This window comes from Hirundo rustica, chromosome 10, assembly GCF_015227805.2.
Source record: "Hirundo rustica isolate bHirRus1 chromosome 10, bHirRus1.pri.v3, whole genome shotgun sequence".
In the NCBI taxonomy this organism is placed as follows: domain Eukaryota; kingdom Metazoa; phylum Chordata; class Aves; order Passeriformes; family Hirundinidae; genus Hirundo; species Hirundo rustica.
The window spans coordinates 16857365-16879450 of NC_053459.1; the positions used below are offsets into that span (position 1 = coordinate 16857365).

Below are 22086 nucleotides of genomic sequence, written 5' to 3' on the forward strand. Positions count from 1 at the left end.
CTGTTTAAAGAAAAAAACCCACAGAAACCCCAAAACCTCTTGTAGTTTGACCTGCCGACAAGTTAGCAGGGCTTCAGCACAGCTCCCAGCAACATCAGCCACTGGGCTGGGTCTGTGCTCTGCCAGCCAACCTCTGCTCCCACTAGCCTCAGCATCCATTGCTTTTCTCCAAGCCACAGTGTAGTGCTTGCTTAGTTGAAGCCCGGGTGAGAACATGAGCTGAAAGGCCACATGGGGAGGGCAGGAAGGCAGCAGCTTTGCTGTGCTCTCCAGCTCCTCAGCACCTGAAGCTTTGCTGGCTTCATGGGCAGTCCTAGCCCTGGCTTATCCTCCTGAGTCACCAACATCCCATGCAGTCTCAGCGTGAGCTCCTCTTGGGAGTAAGGTTTTCCTTCCAGGTGCAGTGAGGTCACCACATTAAGCTGTTTCGTGCAGATCTTGTCTCTCTCCTTTGTGTCCTGAGCTCCAGACCACTGCTCTGCTGGAAGGGGTAACGTGACTTAACTCCAGGCACAGGTGCCAGCTCCTTCACTGTCCCCAGCCTGTTCCCTCTGATCCTGGCAAGCTCTCACATGCTCTGGATTAGGCCAGCTGTGACTTTTGCCTTCTGGAAGCTGCTTTTCTCCCTGAACTCCTGATGTTTAGAACAAATCTGACTAGCAGTTATAGAGCAGCCTCACACTCTTGTTTCCTTTCAAGCTTGCAGGACTGCTGCAGTGGGCTGCATTTGAGGAGCAGCTCTTTGACTCCCCAGTGATCCAGAGCTGGGAAGGACCCCCTGTCCATGCAGGGGGGTTTATCATCAGCCCACAGGGCATTGCAGCCTTCCCAGGGCACTCTGATTTGTTACTCTGCTTTGTTTTGAGCTGACACAAACCAGCCCATCAGATCCTGGGGCTTCTTTCTCCCCCAGATACAGGACAGTGTCCAACCTTATCTGTGTTACCTGATCCTTGGAAGCCCAAACTGCAGATGCATCTCCCAGAGCCTTCCTCTGCTTTTGGGTGAGAGAGCAAGCGTAGCTTTTCAATTCTGAATATCCATGTGTATATCCTGCATACCCTGTCATGGGTGCAAAGCTCCTGGGTGCTTCCCAGGATGGGATTTTGCAGAGCAAAGTGGATAGTATGTGCTGTTAGTTTTACTTCAAGAATAAAAGTGTCCCTGGCAGGAGGGTGCTCAGGTACGAGCTTCATTCAGCACCTACAACATTAGAATGAGGATATCTCCAGGAAATGGTAAAAGCCCAAGCCACAGAATGATAAAACAAAATGCAGAACTTAATAAACAGGTGGAAATTGCATCCGGCCAAACGTGTCACTGTAGATGAGAGATGAAGGTTTTACACTCCAGTGCTCAACAGGAACAGGAGTGGCAGGGTCTGCTGCAGCGTTTGCTCATAGTGTTCATCTTCGGGACATGCAATGAGCACATGTTGCCTGCGACAAGGTGGAGATTTTGTTCACAGGTGTTTATTGCTTTGTCCCTAAAGATGGATTTGCATCTCCTTCTGCAGAAGCCACAGTTCACGGAAATGCAGGGGGGACTCCATGGCCAACCTTTGCCCAAGCATGCATCTGTGTAGCAGAGGCTAATGCTGGAAACGCCTCCCTGTTTCCTTGCACCAAAGCCCGTGGGAAGGAGAGGTGCTGCCTTTTGCAGTCCGCCCTGCTTTCTGTGACCTGTGACCTGGCTCGGGCAGAAAGGGCTTCCCAGGTGTGAGCATGGGCTGGCACAGCCTCACACCTGTCCTCAGGTACTGCTGGGTGAGAGTGGTGTGTCACCCACAGGAGGTGGGGACGGCCATGCCGTAACCCGCTGGCTGCCACTGGCTGTCCCACTCCCCCGGCCCCACTGTCCCGCACCCCCTGGAGCCGCTGGCCGTAGAGGGACCGAGGTTGCCATCTGCCGGTTCTGCTGCACAGGAACAGCAAGAGCCTGGCTCAGCCCTCTTGGAAGTGGCCCCTCGGGAGTGTGTCCTGACCCTGCTCGGGTCACAGGGCATTGCCCACCCGTGACCCAGCCCTTGGCCTTTGGTAGCATGTCCCCATGGGCAGGTGTTCCAGGGGACAGGGCAGGCAGCCCATTCCCATTTAGACCCTGCTGCTCCCACCCACGCTGCCCCTGGGGCAGGATGTCCCTCCTGCCCTCCCTGTGGGGCCTAAGTGTTGGCCTCTGGCACAAAACCCTCTGTAAGAATCCACAAGGCTCTTAATAAGGGAGCTCCTTCCCATTAAAGACTAATATTTCTACTGCTGATGATCACTGTCAGGTGCTTATTGCTCCTAAAGCTTGTCTTTATTTCCTGTCTCTTTCGAGTTCTTGGCAGGTACTCCCAGGCTGGAAATGTGTCACAGCTGTAGTACCCCAGGAGTGCAGCACCCTGCACATCTCACCTGGCCAGTTTCCCCAGCAGTGGCCAGGGTTGGGAGCTGCAGGAGCTCTGGCTGCAGCCCTGTTCCCCCAGCCAGCCCTGCAACACCACTGCTTTGCCTGCAGGAGCAACAAGGCTGAGCTGGCATAATCAGCAATAGCTCACTCGGGCATTGCCGGGAGGATTAGGTTACTTCTGTAAATCTATTATCTTTTTTGGCAATTAGCACCAGTCAGGAGCCCTGGGAATACATGCAGGAAAGAGCAGGAAGCCCAGTTAAGCACATCTCTTGCTTATCAAGCCCAGTTAAACAAGTTCCCTGTGGCACAGCCCTGCTTCTGGTAGCACAACCCATACACACACCAAAGATGATCTCTAGCGCTGGGATTGCTTTTCTGAGCACTGTGTAACCCCAGAGGGTTCCATTCAATGAATGTACATTCAGAGGGGCTCACCCCAGCCTGGAATACCCCAGCACTCTGCACGTTGTGTGGAAGAGCCTGTGGAGTTCCTGCATGTCCTGGATGCCAAAGGCAGCCTTGCCAGAGCAGCGCTGCTGCCTCGTCCTGCCCGGGAGCAGTGCTGTGATGTGCTGTGGGTGGGAGCCTGGCGTGGGGCAGGGCTCGGTGCCTGGGCCTGACCACACATGTCGAGCTGGGGATGAGGGAGCGAGCGAGACGCTGTTTGCTCTGGCCCAGGAAGACAGAGATGTGTGTTTGTTTTCCGTGCTATCTTTCACACGGTGTTTGTTTTGCTTGTCAAGCGTTTCAGGAGATAAAATGACCTAAAGGGAGATTATTTTATCCTAATTTAAGCTGTCAATTTATCACTGACTTCTGCTTGTCTGCGCCAGCAGGACAGCTTACTCTGAGTCCCTGGGGAAACCTCCGCTAGAAAGTGAGAATTTGGGGGGGATTTGCTGCAGTCTCACGGCTAATCTGTGCTTATGACAGCAACTACAAGCTGCTGCCCTGTTCCCCTGTGTCGTATTAGCCCCCATCGCTGTGGACTGGCTTGGTCTCCCCTGTCTAACCCTACCTGGGGTTGTTCTTCTCGTGCCGCAGGCTGGTTGAGGAGTTCATGCTGCTGGCCAACATGGCCGTGGCCCATCGGATCTACCGCTCCTTCCCCGAGCAGGCCTTCCTCCGCCGCCACCCCCGGCCCCAAAACAAGCTGCTGAAAGACCTCATGGACTTTTGCAACCAAGTCGGCCTCGACATCGACTTCAGCAGCGCGGGGACCCTGCATGTGAGTGCACGGGCCTGGCAGGGCCGCGGGGGCCGAGGGTGGGCAGCGACGTGATGGCGTTTGTGGCAGCGTGTGCTTTATCCCCTGTCCTCTCTGCCCAAGCAAAGCTGACAACTTTGTTTTGCCACGCCAAAACAAAACGCCTCCCTCACTCACCACTGATCCCATTAGTCACAAGTGACCCCTGCACTGCCCTCCCTGCGATGGGAAGGATGTTTCAGTGCGGGAGCTCTCACTGAGACACCCAGATTTCCTCCTCTGGGCGGGGAGTTTGCTCCATACCACAAAGAAAGCAGCTCTGCAAGGGGCTGTTTCTGTCTGGGCTGCTGCAGGTCTCAGGGAGGGCAGGCTGGGGAGTGAGTTGACTGGGAAGGACTGGAGAGCAGTGCTGGGAAAGGTCAGATGCAGCCAGCACGAGAAGTATCCAACCACTCCTCTGCTGAGCATGTCCTGAGGCTGAACTCCAGCTGAACAGCACAGCCCAGGTTCCAGGATTTTCTTTACTCACCGCAACTGGACTGTGGATAATCCTCTGTTAATCCCATCCCTGCTGGCCTCCTGCACGCCCCTCCATCAGCTGGGAGTGCTTTCCCCTCTTGCTGGCTGTGCCCAGCCTATGTCAGCAGATGCAGGGCTGCTCACTCAGCTCCTCTCCTGCACTTTGAACCCTGCAGCACTTCCTCACTGCTACCCGCAGGCAGTGACCTCCCATTTCCATGTCTCCCCAGAGTCCCATTAGCCGGTGTGCTGAAGCTCTCAGGAGCTGGATGGGGGCCAGGCACAGGTTGGGAGAGGGTTTACAGGCTCTCTGTCACACTGCACAAGTGGAGACAGAGCCAGCAGTCCCCATGCATTGGGTGCTCCCTGCCACTGACCCCAGGAGGAGAGCCGATGCTCAGGACTGTGTATGCAGTCCTACTGGGGCAAGGCCCAATTTCATGTGCACCTTTTGGTTTACAAGGGGATGTTCAGGAAAAAGGGGAAGTTGGCTTTGACACACTGCAGTTAGCACTGGTAAGGTCTGCCTGAGTCCCTTTACCATAACATGCCAACACTGAATGCTCTCTTTTCCCCTCCAGAAAAGCTTAACTGAAATATATGGTGCTGACAAATATTCCAGAGCAAGGAAAGAAGTGCTGACCTACATGTTCTCCAGGCCCATGCAGGTGAGAACCATGCTGTGCTGTCGGGCATGTCTGCTTGCAGCTTTCTGCTGTGGCTCCATCTTCAGTCCTCGCCCCTTCTGCATTACCAAGCTGGTTGTTGCGCACAGAGGCAGTGAATGAATACTGGACGTGGTGTTCCAGGGCTGCCAGCAGTGTAGCTGGCAGGGGGAGTATCCCTTGAGCAACAAAGCTTCACTGGATGGCAAGGTCAGACTGGGTCTTTCCTCACTGCCCTCAGTGTCCCTGTTATTACTGGTTGGGATATTTCACCCTTGAAGTTGCATGAGGGCTGTTAGCAGATTCACAAGGGCCCAGCCCTGTGAACAGCTGCTGGTGGGCTCCACGGTTCATGTTTGTGCCATTTCTTCACAAGAAGGAATTGAGAGTAGGGGTGTGCAACTGGCCACAAGCACAGTCTGGTACCTGCTCTTGGAAGAAGGGAAGTTCTGGAAACCCTTCAGTCTCCCTCCAGCCCAGGTGGCTTTCTTTGATAGTCTCTGCAATGGAGGCTTGTGCTGCTTGCACCAGTTGTCATGTTTGGTGCATCTGTAACTCAGGACACTTATTTGTGTGTTTATCACCATCATAAAAAGTTTTTGTGAGGTATCAGCTGCATTTGCAGCTGGGCATGGCACAACCTCTTCTGAGGAGAGTGCTGCACCATGAGGAGAAGGGGCACGTTCCTGAAATTATCTGTTTGCTGAGATGATCTCTCCTGCAGGAGTGCAGGAATGAATCATCTTCCCAACATCACTCATTTGACTGTCACTCTTCTAATTAGCTTATCTGCTTCATTTACTCATTAGCAGTTGCCCGAAGTCCTGCTATGTTTCCAGGACTTAATGTTTTTTTGCAGCTGGGACTGGGGTATGAGGCCGTTTAGTAAATGACCCCCTCGTGTGTCCAGCTCAGGAGGGCTGCTTTGTCAAGAGCAGGGAGTCTCCTCTGGAGCTGGATGTGTTGTCCCAGATCTCATGTCCTGCTTTGGGTTATCCTGGTCCCTTCTGTCACATCCTGCTTTTCTGGTGGAAGGTGCACTGGTGACATGAATTCGTTCGAGTCCCTCTCTGGTCCTGCTGACTGTGGCACAAGCCTGGGCTTTGCCGGTAGCAGCACGTGGAGCAAGCCTGGCTTCTGGCCAGGATGCATGAGCAAGGAGAAAGTTCTGCAGTGGCACCAGGGAGGAGGTGGGCTTTTGGGGACCCACTGACTTGCTGAGATCTTGCTATTGTGGTGTCCTGAGACTGTGGTTGGAGAAGTGGTGGCAGTGCTTTCAGATACCACACAGTGGTTCTCATTAAGATTTAGCCCTGTGAATAGGTTAGATCATTACATGAAAGTGCTATCAAGGTTTTGGGGGTGAAGTTTTCTGCAGAGTAGATACCAGAGAAAGTAGCACTTTTAAAGGAGATATTCCACAAGACATGGTTTTGGCAGGAGCTAGTCTCATTCCATCATCAGAAAACAAAGGTGCCTGTGTGTTCAGGTGTGCTGTGCAGTCCACTCGTAGGTGGCAAACCTGCTGCCTGTCACACCCCCCTTACGGGCAAAACACCTTGGAAAGGGGCAAACAGCTTCCAGGAGGAAGGAGCTTTCCTTGTGAGGAGTATTTTTTTTGCTGTCTGCCACCAGCATGAGAACAGATGGAAGAATCAGCCCCATCCTGCTGGATGTCGTGGTCCCTCATGGGGGAGAGGACAGATTGGAGCGTTGGCAGCTGTGGAGCACAGCCACTGAGGGGCCCGGGCTGGTGGCGAGGGCTGGGCCATTGCTGTGACAGATGGTGCAGCGAGACCGACTGCTCAGGGCACTGGGAAGTCACCTGTGTCCCTGTGCACATCGCAGCTCCCAGGGATAAAGCGGATGTTTCAGGGACAAGGCTGCAGCTAAATCAGCCTGAACAACGTGTCCACAGGTTTAACCCCTGGTCCTGCCAAGCCTGTATCTTCCTTCTTCACTTCGTGCTGGTGGTCAAGACATGAGCTTCTTGGAGGAGGAGGGAGATGGGAAGCAACTGCTAATGTGTGTGCCTGAGGGAATGCCTGGATTGGCATGCCAGGAGCCTTGTAACAGATGAAGGAGCAGCAACACACCGTTTTTCAGGGGCTCAGTCACTCGGGGATTCAATCTGTCCAAACTTTGTGAAAGCAAAGCTGCCCCTGGTTGGCTGGGGCTGATTTATTTCCAGGCTCCTCACAGTTCTCCGGGGATTGCAACAAACTCTGGGGATTTGAGACCTCTTGTGAGTCAAATCTGTTAAGGAGAAAACATCTGCTTCATGCCAGCTGATGTCACTGGGTTGTGCTGTCAGGGTGGTGAGGATGGGTGTCAGATACATATCAGACGGGGCTCCCTGCAGGTGTAACCCTACCCTGGCCTAGGGGAGAATTTTTGCTGTGATACTCAAGCTGCTGCAAATGTCAGTGAGGGTTATGAGCTGCCAAAAAGGTGTCCAGAATAGTGCTGAACCCCACAGTGGCCAGCATATCAATGAAGACAAAGTAGCCCAGACAACAGCAAGCAGCACAGGACCTTCAGATCTTGTCTAACTTTAACCAGGTGGGGTGTATCTTGAAACACTGCTGGGCATGGCAGGGATGGGTCCTTCCCAGTGCCTTTCTCAGAGCAGGGATTTTGACCAATGCTCTGCCTTCTGCCTGCCTGGCACTGTAGGGACCTTCCTGCCTTCTGCTCAGAAGCCTGGCATGAGTGCCTGGAAGCTCCCTGTGATTCCGTGCTGTCTGTCAGCACAAGGGCACTCCTCCACTCCTGCAGCAGCCTCTGGAGCTCCTGTGTCTCCCTGCCCAGCCTCATTCGCTGGGAGCTGAGCTAATTGAGTGGAGACCGTACTTCGTGGAGTCCATCAGAAACAATTTAATTCTGGGTTGTGGAAATTGGCAGCCACCACCGCTCCTATCCCAGCTCTTGGGTCTCATAATAAGGCTGGGACTGATGCTGCTTTTTTTAACCTGCTCTATTTATTTGCCCGGATCAGTGCATTGCTGCTCAGCAGGAGCTGGCTGCGCCGCTGGCCTGGAGAGCAGAGGATACAGCTGCCCAAACCAAGGATCCCAGGACAGCTCTGTAATCAGAGCTGGCTACTCCTGTTTTTTTTAAATCACTTGCTCTTATTTTTAAATGGGTTCATTCAATCGCCACTGTGCCGTGACCCCGCCGCCACCCCCCTGACCTGCACAGCCTCCCCTCCCCGCCTGGGCCCAGCCCCCAGTGTTTTCCCAGCCCCAAGAGCTGGTGTTTCACAGATGGAAAAATAAAAGCTGTAACCTGTGGGATAACAGGGGTGACTCAGGAGAGGTTCCTGCTGAGGGGCTGAACTGAGCAGTGGTGCTGCTGTTGCCCTGGTGTTGGTTTAGATGGGCAGTTCAGCCACTCATGGCTGGGATGGAGCAGCAGGGATCACAGCAGGGCTGTCTCTCCTCCTTGGAAGCCACTCACACCTGAACCCAGTGCTCTCCAAGTGTGCACCATGAGTGTGTAAACCCAGACCCAGAACCAAAAACCCGGCATGGGAGCTGCTCTGCGAGGCCCCTTGGTGGGAGAGCATCTGAAGTGGGCACAGAACAAGCTGGGCTCTCCCCTGGAAGATGGGAGGATGGCAAAAGAGCCCCAGCGCCTGAGCAGAAACAGGAAGCTTAGACCCATAGGTGATGTGAAGGTTGATGTAGTCCTTGGAGCCAGGCAGGGACAGCTGGCAGCCAGCAGCTCTCTGCAGTGGCTTTGCCCTTTTTATTCTGTGCTCAGTTTCTGCAGTGCCTGTGCAGCCCAAACTGAGCAGCAGGGGAAGGACCACCAGCAGCCAGGATATCTTCAGAAGGGCCACTGGGTGCTGGCGCTGTGTCTCGCAGAGCCAGACCCCTCCAGCCTCGTGGCACCACCCTTGCTCACAGCCTTCCCTCGTTTCTCCCCCCTTTCAGATGGCTCTCTACTTCTGCACTGGCGTCCTGGCTGATGAGACCCTCTTTCACCACTACGCCCTGAACGTGCCGTTCTACACTCACTTCACCTCTCCCATCCGCCGCTACGCCGACATCGTCGTGCACCGCCTGCTCTCCGCCTCGCTCGGTGGGTGCTGCTCACCTGCGTGGGCTGGGCACTGGGGGACAGGGGCCCTGGCATGTCTCTGTAGCAGGAGGGAGCATGGGCTTGTTATTGTTACTTGTCCCTTTTGCAGGTGCCACACCCCCCATCAAGATGGAAAAAGAGGCCATCCAGAAACAGGCGGATCACTGCAATGACCGGAAGATGGCTTCCAAGAGGGTTCAGGAGCTCAGTGCTGACCTCTTCTTCTCTGTCTTTGTCAGGGTAAGACCCAAGGCTATCTTCTCCCAAGGCATCTCTGGATTTCCCTGCGAAGGCCCAGCCTAGATGCTACTGGGCAGGGGGCTGTGTCTGCCCACTTGGCTTTAGGAAAAGCGAACAGTGAGAGGACACACACAGCAACCACCACTGCTGGATTCCAGGACCTGGAGATGGTTTCTCCTTGGGGATTGCTGGATGAAATCTGCTGTGTAGTGACAGCCCTGTCTCCTTACAGGAATGTGGTCCTCTGGAGTCAGAAGCCATGGTGATGGGTGTCCTGAGCAAGGCCTTTGATGTCCTGGTGCTGAAGTTTGGAGTCCAGAAGCGCATCTACTGCAATGCAAGTACCTCACCAGTGTGAGACAGTGCCAACGCTGCCTCTCCAGAGCAGCCTGGCATCACTGCAGGCAGTGGTTGTCCTGGTGCCCTTCTGTGCCAGCCCTGCAAGGGGCAGAGCTGTGCCCGAGCTGGGCCAGCCAGCGCAGAGGGAACCTTCCTGGAGTTTGCCTTCCATCCCTCGGCCCAGGCAGGCACAAGGGACCAGGGGGTCTGGATCAGCCCAGTCTCTGAGAACCAGCTTCTCCCTGTGACGAGCTGGGGTTGGTCTAGCCTAGGTAAAGGGGAATAAAGCCAGATTGAGGGGAACAGAGATAAGCATGGTGGAAATGAAGCGAGGACAGGGAGCGAGGCTGGTTTTCATTTCATTTAATCAGGTTTATCTGGGGCTGTGACAGCAGTGCTGTGGGCCAGTACCTGCAGTTGGTGACAGCATCCTCTCTTAATAACCTGGTTATATGGCTGGCAATGACATCTTTAAACAGGACACAGAGCCTGATGTATGGGCTGGTGGCGTATCGCAGCAGCCCCTGATTTATGCACTAGGCTCGGGCTCACGGGCTGCTGCATCCCAGCTGTTGAAGAGCTGCAGAGGCAGCGTGCTGGGCAAAGGCAGCCTCAGCACCATCCACAGGTGAGCTGGAGGAGAGCTGGGGGGGCATGTTCCCAACACTCTCCCTGCCTGCAGGCGCTGCCCTTGGTGGACTTCCGCTTCCAGAAGGCGGGGAAGAAGCCAGAGCTGACACTTCTGTGGGAACCAGAGGAGCTGGAGGAGGAATCTGTGCCCCAGGTAAGCCCCCCACAGCAAGGGACAGGCTCACAATACCGTGGGGCTAGCACGAAGGCTGTGGGCAACATGTGGATCCTGTGATGTCTGCAGTGACAGGTCTGGGAGGCAGGACTTGCCTCGCAGGGTGTCAGGTCCTGCTGTCCCTCTGTGTCCCTTTCCCAGTGAGCCCAGCTTCAGCCTCAGCCTCCTCTGCCACCCAGCCCAATCCCATTACTGCCCTCACAATCTGACCCCTCCACAGCCTTCAGTGTCTGCCCTGCCTGCTGTGTACCTTGCCTCTCAATTCAGTTTCCTCCAGGAATTGAATTAACATGCTGTTTACTTCCTCCTTCCAGATCATCAATTAAGTAGTTAAGTAAGATCAGGCCTAAGGCAGCTCCTGTCTAGACCCTTCCCCCCATCCTGGCACTCTTTGCCCCTGACATGGCTTTTTCTTGGGGTTTCCATCCCTGTAACAGTGTTGAGCTTCAATTAGGAGAATTTTTTTTAAATCAGACTTCCTGAGATGCAGTGTCAAATGGTTTAACAGCATCTAGAAATCTCTCTCTTGTGTCCCTGTCATCTATTAACTTGGTAACTCAATCAAAGGGAGCAATCGCATTTGTCTGGCTTGATTAAGTGGTGCTTCTTTGCCAGCTTTTGTCTGGCATGGCTATAAAACCCCAGCTGTGTTGACTGCTGCGATCCCTGCCTGAAGAGCTGAATCCCAGCCTCCCCCTGCACCGCTCCAGGGGCTCTGCACTTGAGCCCCGGTTCCATCCAAGCCCAGCACGTCCCATCCTTGCCCACTTAGGGATCCTGACAGAGTGGGCTGACCCCCGCAGCTGGGTGATGCGTGTGCTGGAGAGTCCTTCCCTTCCCAGGGTGGATGTTGTGATCAGAGCTGGATCCAGCTCTGCAAACATTTCTGCAGGCCTCCCTCCCTTTGAAGCTGAGCTTTCCTCTCTCAGCTTGGCTCAGAGGATGCAGCCTGGAGTGGCCTCAGTTCCCCCTTTCCTACAGGAGCAGGGATCACTTACACCCTAGCAGGGAGCTGATGAAAAATGATGCCCCAGCGTGAGCAGGGCCCATTTTGGTTAAGCAAACAGTTGGTAGAGGAAACTCCTCCACAAACCTTCCACACCTCCTAAGAAAACACTGGAGTCCTCCCATGGGATCAGCTCTGAGCTATTCTCCAAGCCAGCAGATCCCTGAGTTTATACATCTCTGGCCCTGGGATGAGCCAGATTGCTGTGAGCCATGCTGAGCTCTGGTAGATGTCACCTGGACACCCCGCAGCACCAAGCACCCCAGCTCCCCGCCTGGCCCCAGCACGTGGCCTCTGCTTCATGGTTTAGCTGAGCCTGGCCAGGCAGTGGGAGCAGCAGGGAAAGCTGCTAGTGAGCAGCTCTGCTGGGGTCTGGGCTGTTTGTTTGGCCCTGCTGCAGAGGGGAGATGTTGCCCCCACTCCTCTCTGATCTCCAGGAGATGACCAGGGCCTTGGTGGACATCACTCAGGGGTGGAGTAAGAAGTAGATCTAAGACTCAGGGGATTTGATGTGAAATTACGCTGTTTCACGGCAATTCAGCCAAGGGGTAAGGCAGGATGGCAAGGGAGAATCCTGATACTCCCCCTTTAACTCCCCTATATGTGCGGGGCTTCCCTATGAACACCTCTCCCTCCACTGCAGCCAGCTGGGGCAGGCAGGGGCTGGCTCAGTAGCCCACAGCTCTCTGACAGCCAGTTGTGATAGGATTTTCCTGCAGGTTGCTCCTCCCTGGCCACTTTGGTACATTCAAGTCTCAGTGAGATTTTCCTGTTCTGAATGATTAATCTGGAGCAGCCAAAGCTGGATGAGCTGGGAAGGGTTGGACGAGGCTACGCCAGTAGCTCTGTGCCAGGGCTTCTCCTGGGGCCAGCCCTGGGCAGATGGCCCCAGCGAGCTGCTACAGCACAGGGCTTGGGGACAGGCTCCAGCAAGCAAAGTCCCCAAATGCCTGCACGTGACCCCAGGACAGCCCTTCCCAGCAGTCCCTTAGCTGTGCCTCCAGGACAGGCCAGATCAATACTTTCACTTCTAATCCATACAATCACAGGAAGAGCTGGGGTCAGAGGAGCGGGGCGGTGGCAGAAGCAGCAGCGCAGTTCCTGGACAGGAGGGATTGATTTTCTGGGGTCTTTGTTCCCTTGCATCTCTCTTAGCTATTGTGCTCCCTTCCTGGGTCTCCTCTCGCTGTGGGAGCACAGACACTGTTCCCTCCTTACGGGACGCTGATTAAATGCTCAGCGTCATGTGGAAAACCCTTCTCACCACAGCTCAGCGCTGGCTCTTGGCCAAGCTCCATTTAGGGATGACGTGGCTCTGCGGCTGGAGAGGGAAGGCAGGGGTGGCCTTGAGGGAAGTTGGGACCCAAAACCAAGGTCAGAAATGCCCACAGTTCTTCCCAGACTGTGTGGAGAACAAGAGTGGGGTGTGATCAGGCTGGGATAAGTGAGGATGTTTTGGGAGGCTCGTTCAGGTTGGTTTGGGTGCCCTGGCTGGTGTCAGAGCCCATGGTGTTGCCCTTGAAGGTGCTTCCTCCAGCCCTAGGAGCACCCTGGACCCCAGCAGAGCTATCTGAATCCATCCTGCCCCGTTCCCTGGCTCCTCATGGGTGCGCTGATGGAGGCAGCAAAAGCCAGCACAGCTCTAAGCAAATCCTGATGTGATTCCAAGCTGCCTGAAAACCCTCTTTTCTCTCTTTCTCTCCCTTGAAGGTGATCACCATTTTCACGCTGGTGGAGGTGGTGCTGACGGCGGATGGTGCCCCCCTCAAGTACAGTGCCCTGCTCAAGAGGCCAAGCTTGGACAAGTGAGAGCCCTGACGCTGTGGGCTTCCCTCTGCTGCTGCTCCCTCACCTCCGAGGCACTGCTCCAGCACCCACGGGAGACAGAAGGGACTCACAAGGACTTTGGGGTTTTGAGTTTTAAAACCATGGTGGTTTTATTTCGAGTTTGGATTTTAACTCCACCTGGGAGCAGGGCTCAGGGCTTGAGCCTGCCCCAGGCAAAACATTTCTACTCTCGGGTATTTTAAGCATGATGCTTTCTTAATGTTTTTTTTTTTTTAAGGCAGTGGTGTCTATCTGCAGCTTCAGTGCCAGTGGTGAGGACTGAGAGGGGATGTGTGTCCCCAGGAGCAGAGAGGGGCTGGCTCCACCATCCCAGGTGGGATGTGGGTGCAGTGGGATGCAGCCAAGGGGCCATGCAGGAGGGTTTCTTGCAGGGTTCTATGTAATGTAATAAAAGCCGGGTCAGCAGCTGTGTGTGGAGCTCATGCAGGTTTTATTTTGTGCCCTCCATATTCCCTCACCTGGGGGATCCCAGCAGTAACTCCTCTCTGGGGAACCCCCTGCCTTCACCGGCCTGCCACTTCCCAGGCATTATGAAATCCCGGTGGTCTCACTGCCTGTCCCAGCCTCAGATAAACTTGGCCAGAAGATGTGAGATTAGGGCAGGTGTTCCCAGCTCCTGATCCAGCAGCTATTCCCTCAGTCCCTCTGACTTCACCAAGAGTCCCTGTGTGTCTGCTCCAGTCCCTCACACCTTGGCATCCAGCCTAACCCTGCTCAGGGACCCTGTGGCACCGTGTCCTTGCGTCCAGCACCTCACTGACCAGCTGACCTCTGCCATATCCAGTCACCTCTGCCTGCTCTCTGCCCCATGTCCCCCACCCACCCTGTGAGGACGTGTTTGGCGCATGGGCTCTTCTGGCAGCCTCCACATCATCCCAAGCAGTGCCTGGTGAAGGGATTGACGTCTGACAGGAAGGATTTGATCCATTGTGCCAGGCAGGGAGGGAGTCCTGCATCACTCTGCCCCATCAGCGGTGACAGTCACGGCCCTGGGACCAGCACATCAGCCCTGTCCAGGAGCAGACCAATCCTGGACTGCCTGGATCAGGATGGGGGATCAGGGCTGGATACAGCACACTTCCTGGGAGCTGGTGAAGCCATCGAGGACACCTGTAGTCCCCAGGACTTTGCTCCTGCAGCATCCTTCCAGATGGCCTGGTGCAATCACGAATGGATGTCACCTGCTGCTGATGGCATGGGGCTCTTTCCTGCCCACAGCAGGTACCCTGTGTGCAGGTGTGCTGGCTGCCCCAGGGCACCCCGTATGTCCCAGGAGCTGACAGGCAGCGTGTGACTGCCGGGAGACCAGAGGACACTGACAGCAAAGCCAAGATATCCACCCCCTACCCCTCAGCCCAGTGTTCCCCTCCTTGGCTTTGTCTCAGGGGAAACCAGGCAAATCCAGCCTGGCCCAGCTCAGCCTGTCTGCAAAAACAGCCCTTTGCCCCTGCTCTCCCTCCGCTCCGGGGTCCCGCAGGCTGCCGCCCCCATGGGAGGTGGGGCCCAGAGGTGCCCTGGTCCTCAGGGACAGGTCCTGCCTTGCTGGTGGGGGGCAGGGATGGCCCCGGGGGGCGTGAGGGCCCTGGGAGGGCTGGGATAGTCGGTGAATGTTATCAGCCCGTCGTCTCACGGGACAGGGCAGAGCCATAAAGGGCTGTCCCCACACCCCGGACTAGGGCAGCATTCCAGGAGGGAGCCGGGGTGGGCAGCATGGGGCAGCCGCTTGGCCCTGGGACCTGTCTTCTCCTCTGCTTCCTCGCCCCGCTCGCCGCTGCAGCCTCTGGTGACAGGGGACGCGTGGGACAGTGGGGTAAGAGCCTCTGGTGGGGGACGCTGGGGCTGGTGTCACTTCCCTGGGGGGATCTCCAGAGACCGTGTCGCCTCCCCTTGGGATACCAGCGAAGGGGAACCCTCAGAGCCGCTGCAGGCTGCTCTGAGACCACAACCTTTGAATGGGCTGGTCTCAGCCCCCCAAAGCAGGTCCTGACCCCCCACCCCACTCCGGCCCCTGCTGCTCCCAACCCCCATCCCTGACTTTGGATGAAGTGTCCCAATGGCCACAGCCAGCCGTGGTTACCCAGCCATTGCACATCGCTGTGGCTGATCCTCAGGCTCCTCATCCACTCTGCCAAGAGGCACAAGGGACCTCCCTGCCAAACTGTGCCTCAGTTTCTCTCATGCAGGTGGTTTCTGAGGAATGCTGGTCTGCAAAAGACCATGCTGATCTCCAGGGGTTCCCATGGGGGGGTTTTAGCAGCTAAATTCACCGCGGGTAGAGAGGGCCATGCTGGACCCTTGGGGGTGCACCTGGATGCTCCCAGCTCTGCTCTCACCTCCAGATGCTGAGAAGACCCCAGGCTACTGGAATAAAGGTGCCAGGAGGAGGCTGGAGTTGGCTCTGGCCTTGCAGCCAGCAGCACAGCGGGCTAAAAACATCATCCTCTTCATGGGTGACGGTGAGTGCCCCGGGTCCCTGCCAGGCCCTGCAGCTCCCCAGCAGCCAGGGGACATGGCTGATGAGAAGATGGGGCTGGGGCAGACCCTCGGGCAGTGCCTGGGGAGACCAGAGCTGGTCCTGGACCTCTGCCACCCAGTGACTGGGACATGCCCACAGGCATGGGGCTGTCCACCATGTCAGCAGCTCGGATCTACAAGGGGCAGCTGGCTGGTGGCTCAGGCGAGGAGAGCGTCCTGGCCATGGAGACCTTTCCCCACATGGCCCTGGCCAAGGTGAGTGGGGCAGCGCTGGGGGGGAACACTCCTGCTGCCCCCCTTGAAACCCCATTGCACCCATCTCGCTTCCAGACCTACACCATCGACCGGCAGGTGCCCGACAGCGCTGGCACGGGCACCGCTTACCTCTGTGGGGTGAAGGCCAACGCCAAGACTCTGGGACTGAGCGGGGCGGCCGTCTACGGAAAATGCCGCACCGCCTTCGGCAATGAGGTGGACTCCGTCCTGCACCGGGCCAGGCTGGCGGGTACGGGGCCGCAGAAAACCCCGTCGGGAAGCCGGGCACGGCCACGCGGTGCCGTGCGGGGCCGGATGGACTCCCCGTAAACCCCCGCCCACGCTGCAGGCAAGTCTGTGGGCATCGTGACGACCACGCGGGTGCAGCACGCGTCCCCCGGGGCGGCCTACGCGCACTCGGCCAGCCGGGGCTGGTACGCCGACGCCAACATGCCCGAGGAGGCCCTGCGCGACGGCTGCAAGGACATCGCCTACCAGCTGGTGCACAACACCGACATCAACGTGAGCTGGGGAGCGGGAGCGGGAGGGAGGGGCACCAGGAGCGCTGGGAGGATCTGCTGAGCTCCGCGGCAGGTGATCCTGGGCGGCGGGAGGATGTACATGACCCCCAAGTGGACTCCGGACCCTGAGTACCCGGAGGACCGGGATCAGAACGGCACCAGGAAGGATGGCCGGGACTTGATAGCTGAGTGGCTGAGTGCCAAGCAGGTAAGCAGGCAGCGTGTGGAGGAAGAGGGAATGTGCCTCTAGGCACAGGGCGTGTGCCCCCGGCACTGGCTCTGCTCTCGCTGGCAGGGTGCCCGCTACGTCTGGGACAAGAAAGGCCTGGATGCAGTGGAAGATGACTCTGTGAGCCACCTTATGGGTAGGAGCGTCACTGCCTGCACTAATGGCAATGCTTCCTCCTCCTCCTCCCCTCTCTGGAGGTGTCGGCAGGGGCACAAAGCAGCCCCAGCATGGACCCCCTCACCCTCCTCCCCCAGGCCTCTTCGAGCCCAAGGACATGAGGTACGAGCTGAACCGCAACACATCCACAGACCCCTCCATCGTGGAGATGACGGAAAAGGCCGTCCGCATCCTGCGCAGGAACCCCAATGGCTTCTTCCTCTTCGTGGAAGATGAGTAGCTCCAGGAGGGCAGTGTGGCTTGGGCTGAGGTGGGATGTGGGTCCTGGGAGCAGGTGGCCATCCGAGGGGACCAGGGAGAGGGTGACAGCCCCATTCCCCGTGCAGGTGGCAGAATCGACCACGGCCACCACAGCGGCCGGGCCAAGCAGGCGCTGATGGAGGCCGTGATGCTGGACCGGGCGGTGGCCCGGGCGGGCGAGCTCACCTCCCCCGCTGACACCCTGACCGTGGTGACGGCCGACCACTCCCACGTCTTCACCTTTGGGGGCAGCACACCACGAGGCAACTCCATCTTTGGTGGGTGGTGGGGAGGGGGAGTGAGCACCTCTCTTTCCACCTCACCCTGTTGCCCCCATGGGATGCTGAGCTTGCCCAGGCAGGGAGCTGGGGAGAGGTACCCAGCTGGGAGCAGGGGGTGACAATGTCTTTCCCTGTGCCAGGGCTGGCCCCCAAGAAAGCCAAGGACAAGCGAGCCTACACCAGCATCCTCTATGGCAATGGTCCTGGCTACAGCATCCGTGACGGGGCCCGTCCTGCTGCCAGCCTCCCTGCTGCAGGTACGAGTCTGCTGGGGATGTGGCAGAGCCACAGGGTGGCTGGGGACAGCATCCCCCTGGCACGGCCACGGGCACCACACAAGGTCCTGGTGCAATTGTGAGGCTCAGGAGTCACTTGGGCAGAAATCACACTGATGCAGGAGAGATGGGAGCTGTCCCTCAGCCCTGTGACGTGTTAAGGAGCCAGACCCCTCAGCCTCGTTTCTCCTTTCCCTCCTGCAGAGGACAAGGACTACAGACAGCAGGCAGCTGTGCCCCTGGAGACAGAGACTCACAGTGGGGAAGACGTGGTGGTGCTGGCCCAGGGCCCCATGGCCCACCTCTTCCACGGGGTGCAGGAGCAGCACTACATCGCCCATGCCATGGCCTACGCTGCCTGCCTCGAGCCCTATGCCACAGAGCCCGGGTGCAGGGCAGCCCGCAGGGCCTCCCATGGCACACAGTGCTCCCCACAGCCCCTGCTCGCCCTCCTGGCCCTCTGCACAGCTGCCCTCACAGTGAGGGGCTGAGACTCACGGCTCTGGCTGAGTCCCACGATGGAAAGGACCGAGGGATGCAATAAAGAACAACTGGTTTGTCTCCATGCGCCGTGCAAAGGTTCACAGTGGCGGTCACCTCCTGAGCTGGCTGTGGCTCCTGGTTCTCCCCTGGGACCAGCACTGGGGGCACTGGGGTGAAGGAGATGATGAAATTCGGGTGAGGGGAGGCAATGTCCTCCCCAGCTTTGCCCAGTTGTGGCATGGCATTCAAGGGTTGGTACGTTCCTGTCAAGGGCCGAGCGAGGAGCAGAGTTTTAGTCTGCATCCGTGGATTTATTGCTCAAGAAAGCCTGGGCAGAAAGCAGGGCGCTGGGTGCACGAGTGACACCAGGTGCTCCCCACGCCCATGGTTATCCCAGGTCCAATGCTCAGAGCTGCCCATGTGGCGCCCTGGAACCCTGCCCTGCCCGGCACCACAGCACCGTGGCCGGGGAAGGATTTCCTGCCAGCACTGCACATCCTCTTGTCCCTGCCTCTGTCTGCCCCAAGCCCACCTGTGCCCAGCAGGCACAGTTGAGACAGGGAGGTGCCATCAGCCCAGCCCCTCGGCCTTTGCGCAAGTTGCGTTTTGAGGCAGAGATTTGCTAAACTCCTCCCCCGACCCTGCTAGAGCTGATCCCCGTCCAAAGTCCCTCCTCAGATCAGCTGGATTTACAGACACCGCCAGCAGCGTGGGCCTGGTGTCAGATCTCACCATGCAGCTCCTGGCATCCCTCACCCTCTGCCTCTGCACAGGGTTCAGCACCGCTGTCATCCCAGGTGGGGACAAGGATGGGGACGGGAGCCCGCCTGGCTGGGGTGGGGGGTCCAAGGAAGCAGGGTGTCAGCCTGGCTGGCCACAAGGAGGGCTTGGGGAGGGGAGCTGGGGCTGCCCAGCTGAACATGGATTAATGGGGGTTAGTTACCCCTGCTCTTCTGGGGTTTTTGAACCAGTTTTCTCCCAGGTTTTCACTTGCTTCTGTGCTGGGGGCTGGTCTGGGGGGAAGTGCCTGTATCCTCTATCACCACTCCCTACCATGGATTTGGCCCCATGCCACTCGCCAGATAACTCCCAATCATGTCTGGTTTTGCTGTCCCTCCTTGTTCCCTGCCCCAGGACCCTGGGGCCAGGCAGTCGGTGCAAGCCTGAGTGGTCTCCTCCCACCCCAAATAGCCCCCTGAGCCACTTGGTTCATGTGAGGGGAGGCTCCAACATGGGAGTGCCCAGGGAACAAATATCCCTGGGGTGTGGGTACCCTGCAGGGTTTCCCCGGGGATGCAGGCACTTGGTGAGCTGGGACTGATGGGTGTTTGCCCTGTCCCAGCGGAGGAAGAGAATCCATCCTTCTGGAACAAGCAGGCAGCTGCAGCCATTGAAGCCTCCTTCAAAATCCAGCCCAGGATACGCCAAGCCAAAAACCTCATCCTTTTCCTTGGGGACGGTGAGTGCCCCTGGTACCTGTGACCGGCAGGCTGACATGGCCAGTACTCTGCTGAGGGGGATGTGCGGAGAGCACCCGGTCCAGAGGGTGACCAGGACCCTCTCTCTGCCCAGGATTCGGGATCCCCACCATCACAGCCACCCGCATCCTAAAGGGGCAGCAACAGGGGAAGCTGGGCCCCGAGACCCCTCTTGCCCTGGATGCTTTCCCCTACGTGGCTCTCTCTAAGGTAAATTCCAACATGCCAGAAAGGGGCCATGGTGATCCTGGGCTTGGGGCCATAGTTACCCCAGGCACGGGGCTGCTGGCACCCCAGGGATGCACATGTGTTGTGCACGGGGTCCCTCCCCATCCCACACGAGCCCACGGGTGAGTGAATGAGTGTGGCAGGGGTGCCAGGGGGACACCACACTGAGGACCCCTGCCCTGAGCCCCTCTGTCCTCGGCAGACCTACAATGTGGACAGGCAGGTCCCTGACAGCGCGGGGACAGCCACAGCCTATCTCTGCGGGGTGAAGGGCAACTACCAGACCGTGGGGTTGAGCGCGGCCGCCCGCCACTCGCAGTGCCACACCACGGCCGGCAACGAGGTGATCTCAGTGCTGGAGCGAGCCCGCAAAGCTGGTAACGGGGGATGCGGGCCTGGGGCACCCCGCGGGGACTAGAGGCGCTACACTGGGGGCTTTCCCCCCATGAGCACCCCATAGCTTGGTGGTGGGGCCCCCGTGCTGCCCTTGGTGGGCTTGATGAGCGGGGTTTGGCAGGGAAGGCGGTGGGCATCGTGACCACGACGCGGGTGCAGCACGCGTCACCCTCGGGGACCTACGCGCACGTGGTGAACCGGGAGTGGTACGCGGACGCCAGCATGCCCCAGGACGCGCGGCAGCAGGGCTGCAAGGACATCGCCTGGCAGCTGGTCCACAACGTCGACATCAACGTGAGCACGGGAGGAGCAGAGCAGGGACGGACCCCTCTCGGGGCACCCTCACTGACGTTTCATCCACCTCATCCCCTCCAGGTGATCCTGGGTGGTGGTCGGAAATACATGACCCCTAAGGAGACGCCGGACCCCGAGTACCCCAACGACAGATCGCAGAATGGGATCCGCGAGGATGGGAAGAACCTCATCGACACGTGGCTGCAGGCGCGGCCGGTGGGTGACGCGTCAGGGACCGTCCCCTGCCCACTGCCCCTGGCATAGGGCCGGGCACCCACTAATCCCCTGAGGGATTTGCCCACAGGGTGCCCGCTACGTCTGGAACAGGACAGAGATGCTGGCTGCTGCCGCCGACCCCAGCGTGAATTATTTGATGGGTAACAAATGACCCCTGTGCCAGGACCCGACAGGCGCTGGGACGCTCAGGCACTGATGCTGTCCCCAACACATCCCCTCACAGGTCTCTTTGAGCCCGGGGACACGAAGTACAACCTGGTGCGTAACACCACCCTGGACCCGTCGCTCACCGAGATGATGGAGGCCGCCATCACCATCCTGAACAGGAACCCCAAAGGCTTCTACCTCTTTGTGGAAGATAAGTCGGGGCTCGTGCCCCTGGGGCCAGTGAGAGGGGGGTGCAGGGTGGGGGTAGGAGTTGGGCGTGCTGCTGTCAGTCCCCAGCCCACTGTGGGTGCCCATCTGCAGGTGGCAGAATCGACCACGGCCACCACGATGGAGCAGCCCACAAGGCACTGACGGAGGCGGTGGAGTTCGACCAGGCCATCGAGCGGGCGGGTGTCCTGACAGACGAGGCTGAGACCCTCACTGTCGTCACCGCTGACCACTCGCACGTCTTCTCCTTTGGTGGCTACACCCTGCGCGGCTCCTCCATCTTCGGTGGGGCTCTGCCCTGTTCTTGGTACTGCCAGCCCTGTGGCACCCTGACTGGGGCCAGAGGGGTGATGCAGGTGTTCCTTGGCTGATCCTCCTCCTCCTCCATTTCCCCTTCCCCAGATGTGGCACCCAAGACAGCCATTGACAAGAAGAACTACACATCCATCCTCTATGGGAATGGGCCGGGATACCCAGGCTCGGACAGGCCCAACATGGACTCAAAAACAGCCAGTGAGGGCACAGAGACCAGGGCTGGGTGGTGAGGTGGGGCTGGGGGCCATCACTGCCCCACCTCACCCCCTTCTCTCCCCCTTCCAGTGCAGTTCGATTACCGGGCACAGGCGGCTGTGCCCCTCAGCTCGGAGACCCATGGCGGTGAGGATGTGGCCATCCTGGCCAAGGGCCCCATGGCCCACCTCTTCCACGGGGTGCAGGAGCAGACCTATGTAGCCCACGTCATGGCCTACGCCGCCTGCATCGAGCCCTACACTGACTGCCGCCAACGGGACTCTGCCCCCGGCATCCGCGCCACGCCCCTGGCCCTGCTCCTGCCTGCCCTCCTTCTGCGCCTCTTCCACTGAGCCCACGGCCCGAGGGCACCCCACAGGACACACTCCTCTTCCTCCCCACAGTGCGGTGCCTGCAGGCAGAGGACATCTTTCTGAAGCATCCCTGGTCTGGATGCAGCAGCCACGGGGACACCGAATCCTGGGCAGTGGGGTGTTAAATAAACACGGGGTGTGACGCTGGT

The 22086-nt window shown here is 58.1% G+C and overlaps 3 protein-coding genes across 8 annotated transcripts in view; all 3 read left to right on the forward strand.

Annotated features, from left to right (window-relative positions):
• Positions 1-13520, forward strand: part of DIS3L2 (DIS3 like 3'-5' exoribonuclease 2) — a 185880-nt gene extending 172360 nt beyond the window's left edge. For all 6 annotated transcript variants that reach the window (XM_040074580.2, XM_040074578.2, XM_040074579.1 and 3 more), the window contains exons 16-22: positions 3439-3622; positions 4702-4788; positions 8724-8871; positions 8981-9111; positions 9344-9448; positions 10133-10234; positions 12972-13520. In XM_040074580.2, the coding sequence (XP_039930514.1) occupies positions 3439-3622; positions 4702-4788; positions 8724-8871; positions 8981-9111; positions 9344-9448; positions 10133-10234; positions 12972-13070 (856 nt within the window). In that variant the 3' untranslated portion in view covers positions 13071-13520. The remainder of the gene's footprint in view (positions 1-3438; positions 3623-4701; positions 4789-8723; positions 8872-8980; positions 9112-9343; positions 9449-10132; positions 10235-12971) is intronic.
• Positions 13521-15393: 1873 nt separating this feature from the next.
• Positions 15394-18244, forward strand: LOC120757220 (intestinal-type alkaline phosphatase 1-like). Its single transcript, XM_040074412.1, has 11 exons — positions 15394-15565; positions 15724-15839; positions 15915-16089; positions 16189-16361; positions 16434-16568; positions 16656-16725; positions 16844-16982; positions 17076-17284; positions 17428-17544; positions 17767-17950; positions 18202-18244. Exons 1-11 carry the CDS (start codon positions 15394-15396, stop codon positions 18242-18244), a joined length of 1533 nt encoding a protein of 510 aa, XP_039930346.1.
• A 534-nt stretch (positions 18245-18778) lies between these two features.
• LOC120757015 (intestinal-type alkaline phosphatase-like) lies at positions 18779-22041 on the forward strand. Its single transcript, XM_040073994.1, has 11 exons — positions 18779-18842; positions 19388-19504; positions 19618-19733; positions 19954-20128; positions 20269-20441; positions 20523-20657; positions 20746-20818; positions 20902-21034; positions 21145-21338; positions 21456-21566; positions 21654-22041. Exons 1-11 carry the CDS (start codon positions 18779-18781, stop codon positions 21914-21916), a joined length of 1554 nt encoding a protein of 517 aa, XP_039929928.1. The 3' UTR covers positions 21917-22041.
• The last annotated feature ends 45 nt before the right edge of the window (positions 22042-22086 follow it).

Excerpts from the sequence above, each read along its gene's own strand:
- LOC120757220 (XM_040074412.1), top strand. The coding sequence starts at position 15,394 with ATGCTGGACCCTTGGGGGTGCACCTGGATGCTCCCAGCTCTGCTCTCA. Across the intron at positions 16,983-17,075 it reads TTCCTCTTCGTGGAAGATGA|CCCCATTCCCCGTGCAGGTG; the intron begins GTAGCTCCAGGA and ends AGAGGGTGACAG. Across the intron at positions 17,545-17,766 it reads TGCCAGCCTCCCTGCTGCAG|AGGACAAGGACTACAGACAG; the intron begins GTACGAGTCTGC and ends TCCCTCCTGCAG.
- LOC120757015 (XM_040073994.1), top strand. The coding sequence starts at position 18,779 with ATGCAGCTCCTGGCATCCCTCACCCTCTGCCTCTGCACAGGGTTCAGC. Across the intron at positions 18,843-19,387 it reads CAGCACCGCTGTCATCCCAG|CGGAGGAAGAGAATCCATCC; the intron begins GTGGGGACAAGG and ends GCCCTGTCCCAG. Across the intron at positions 21,339-21,455 it reads GCGCGGCTCCTCCATCTTCG|ATGTGGCACCCAAGACAGCC; the intron begins GTGGGGCTCTGC and ends CCCCTTCCCCAG.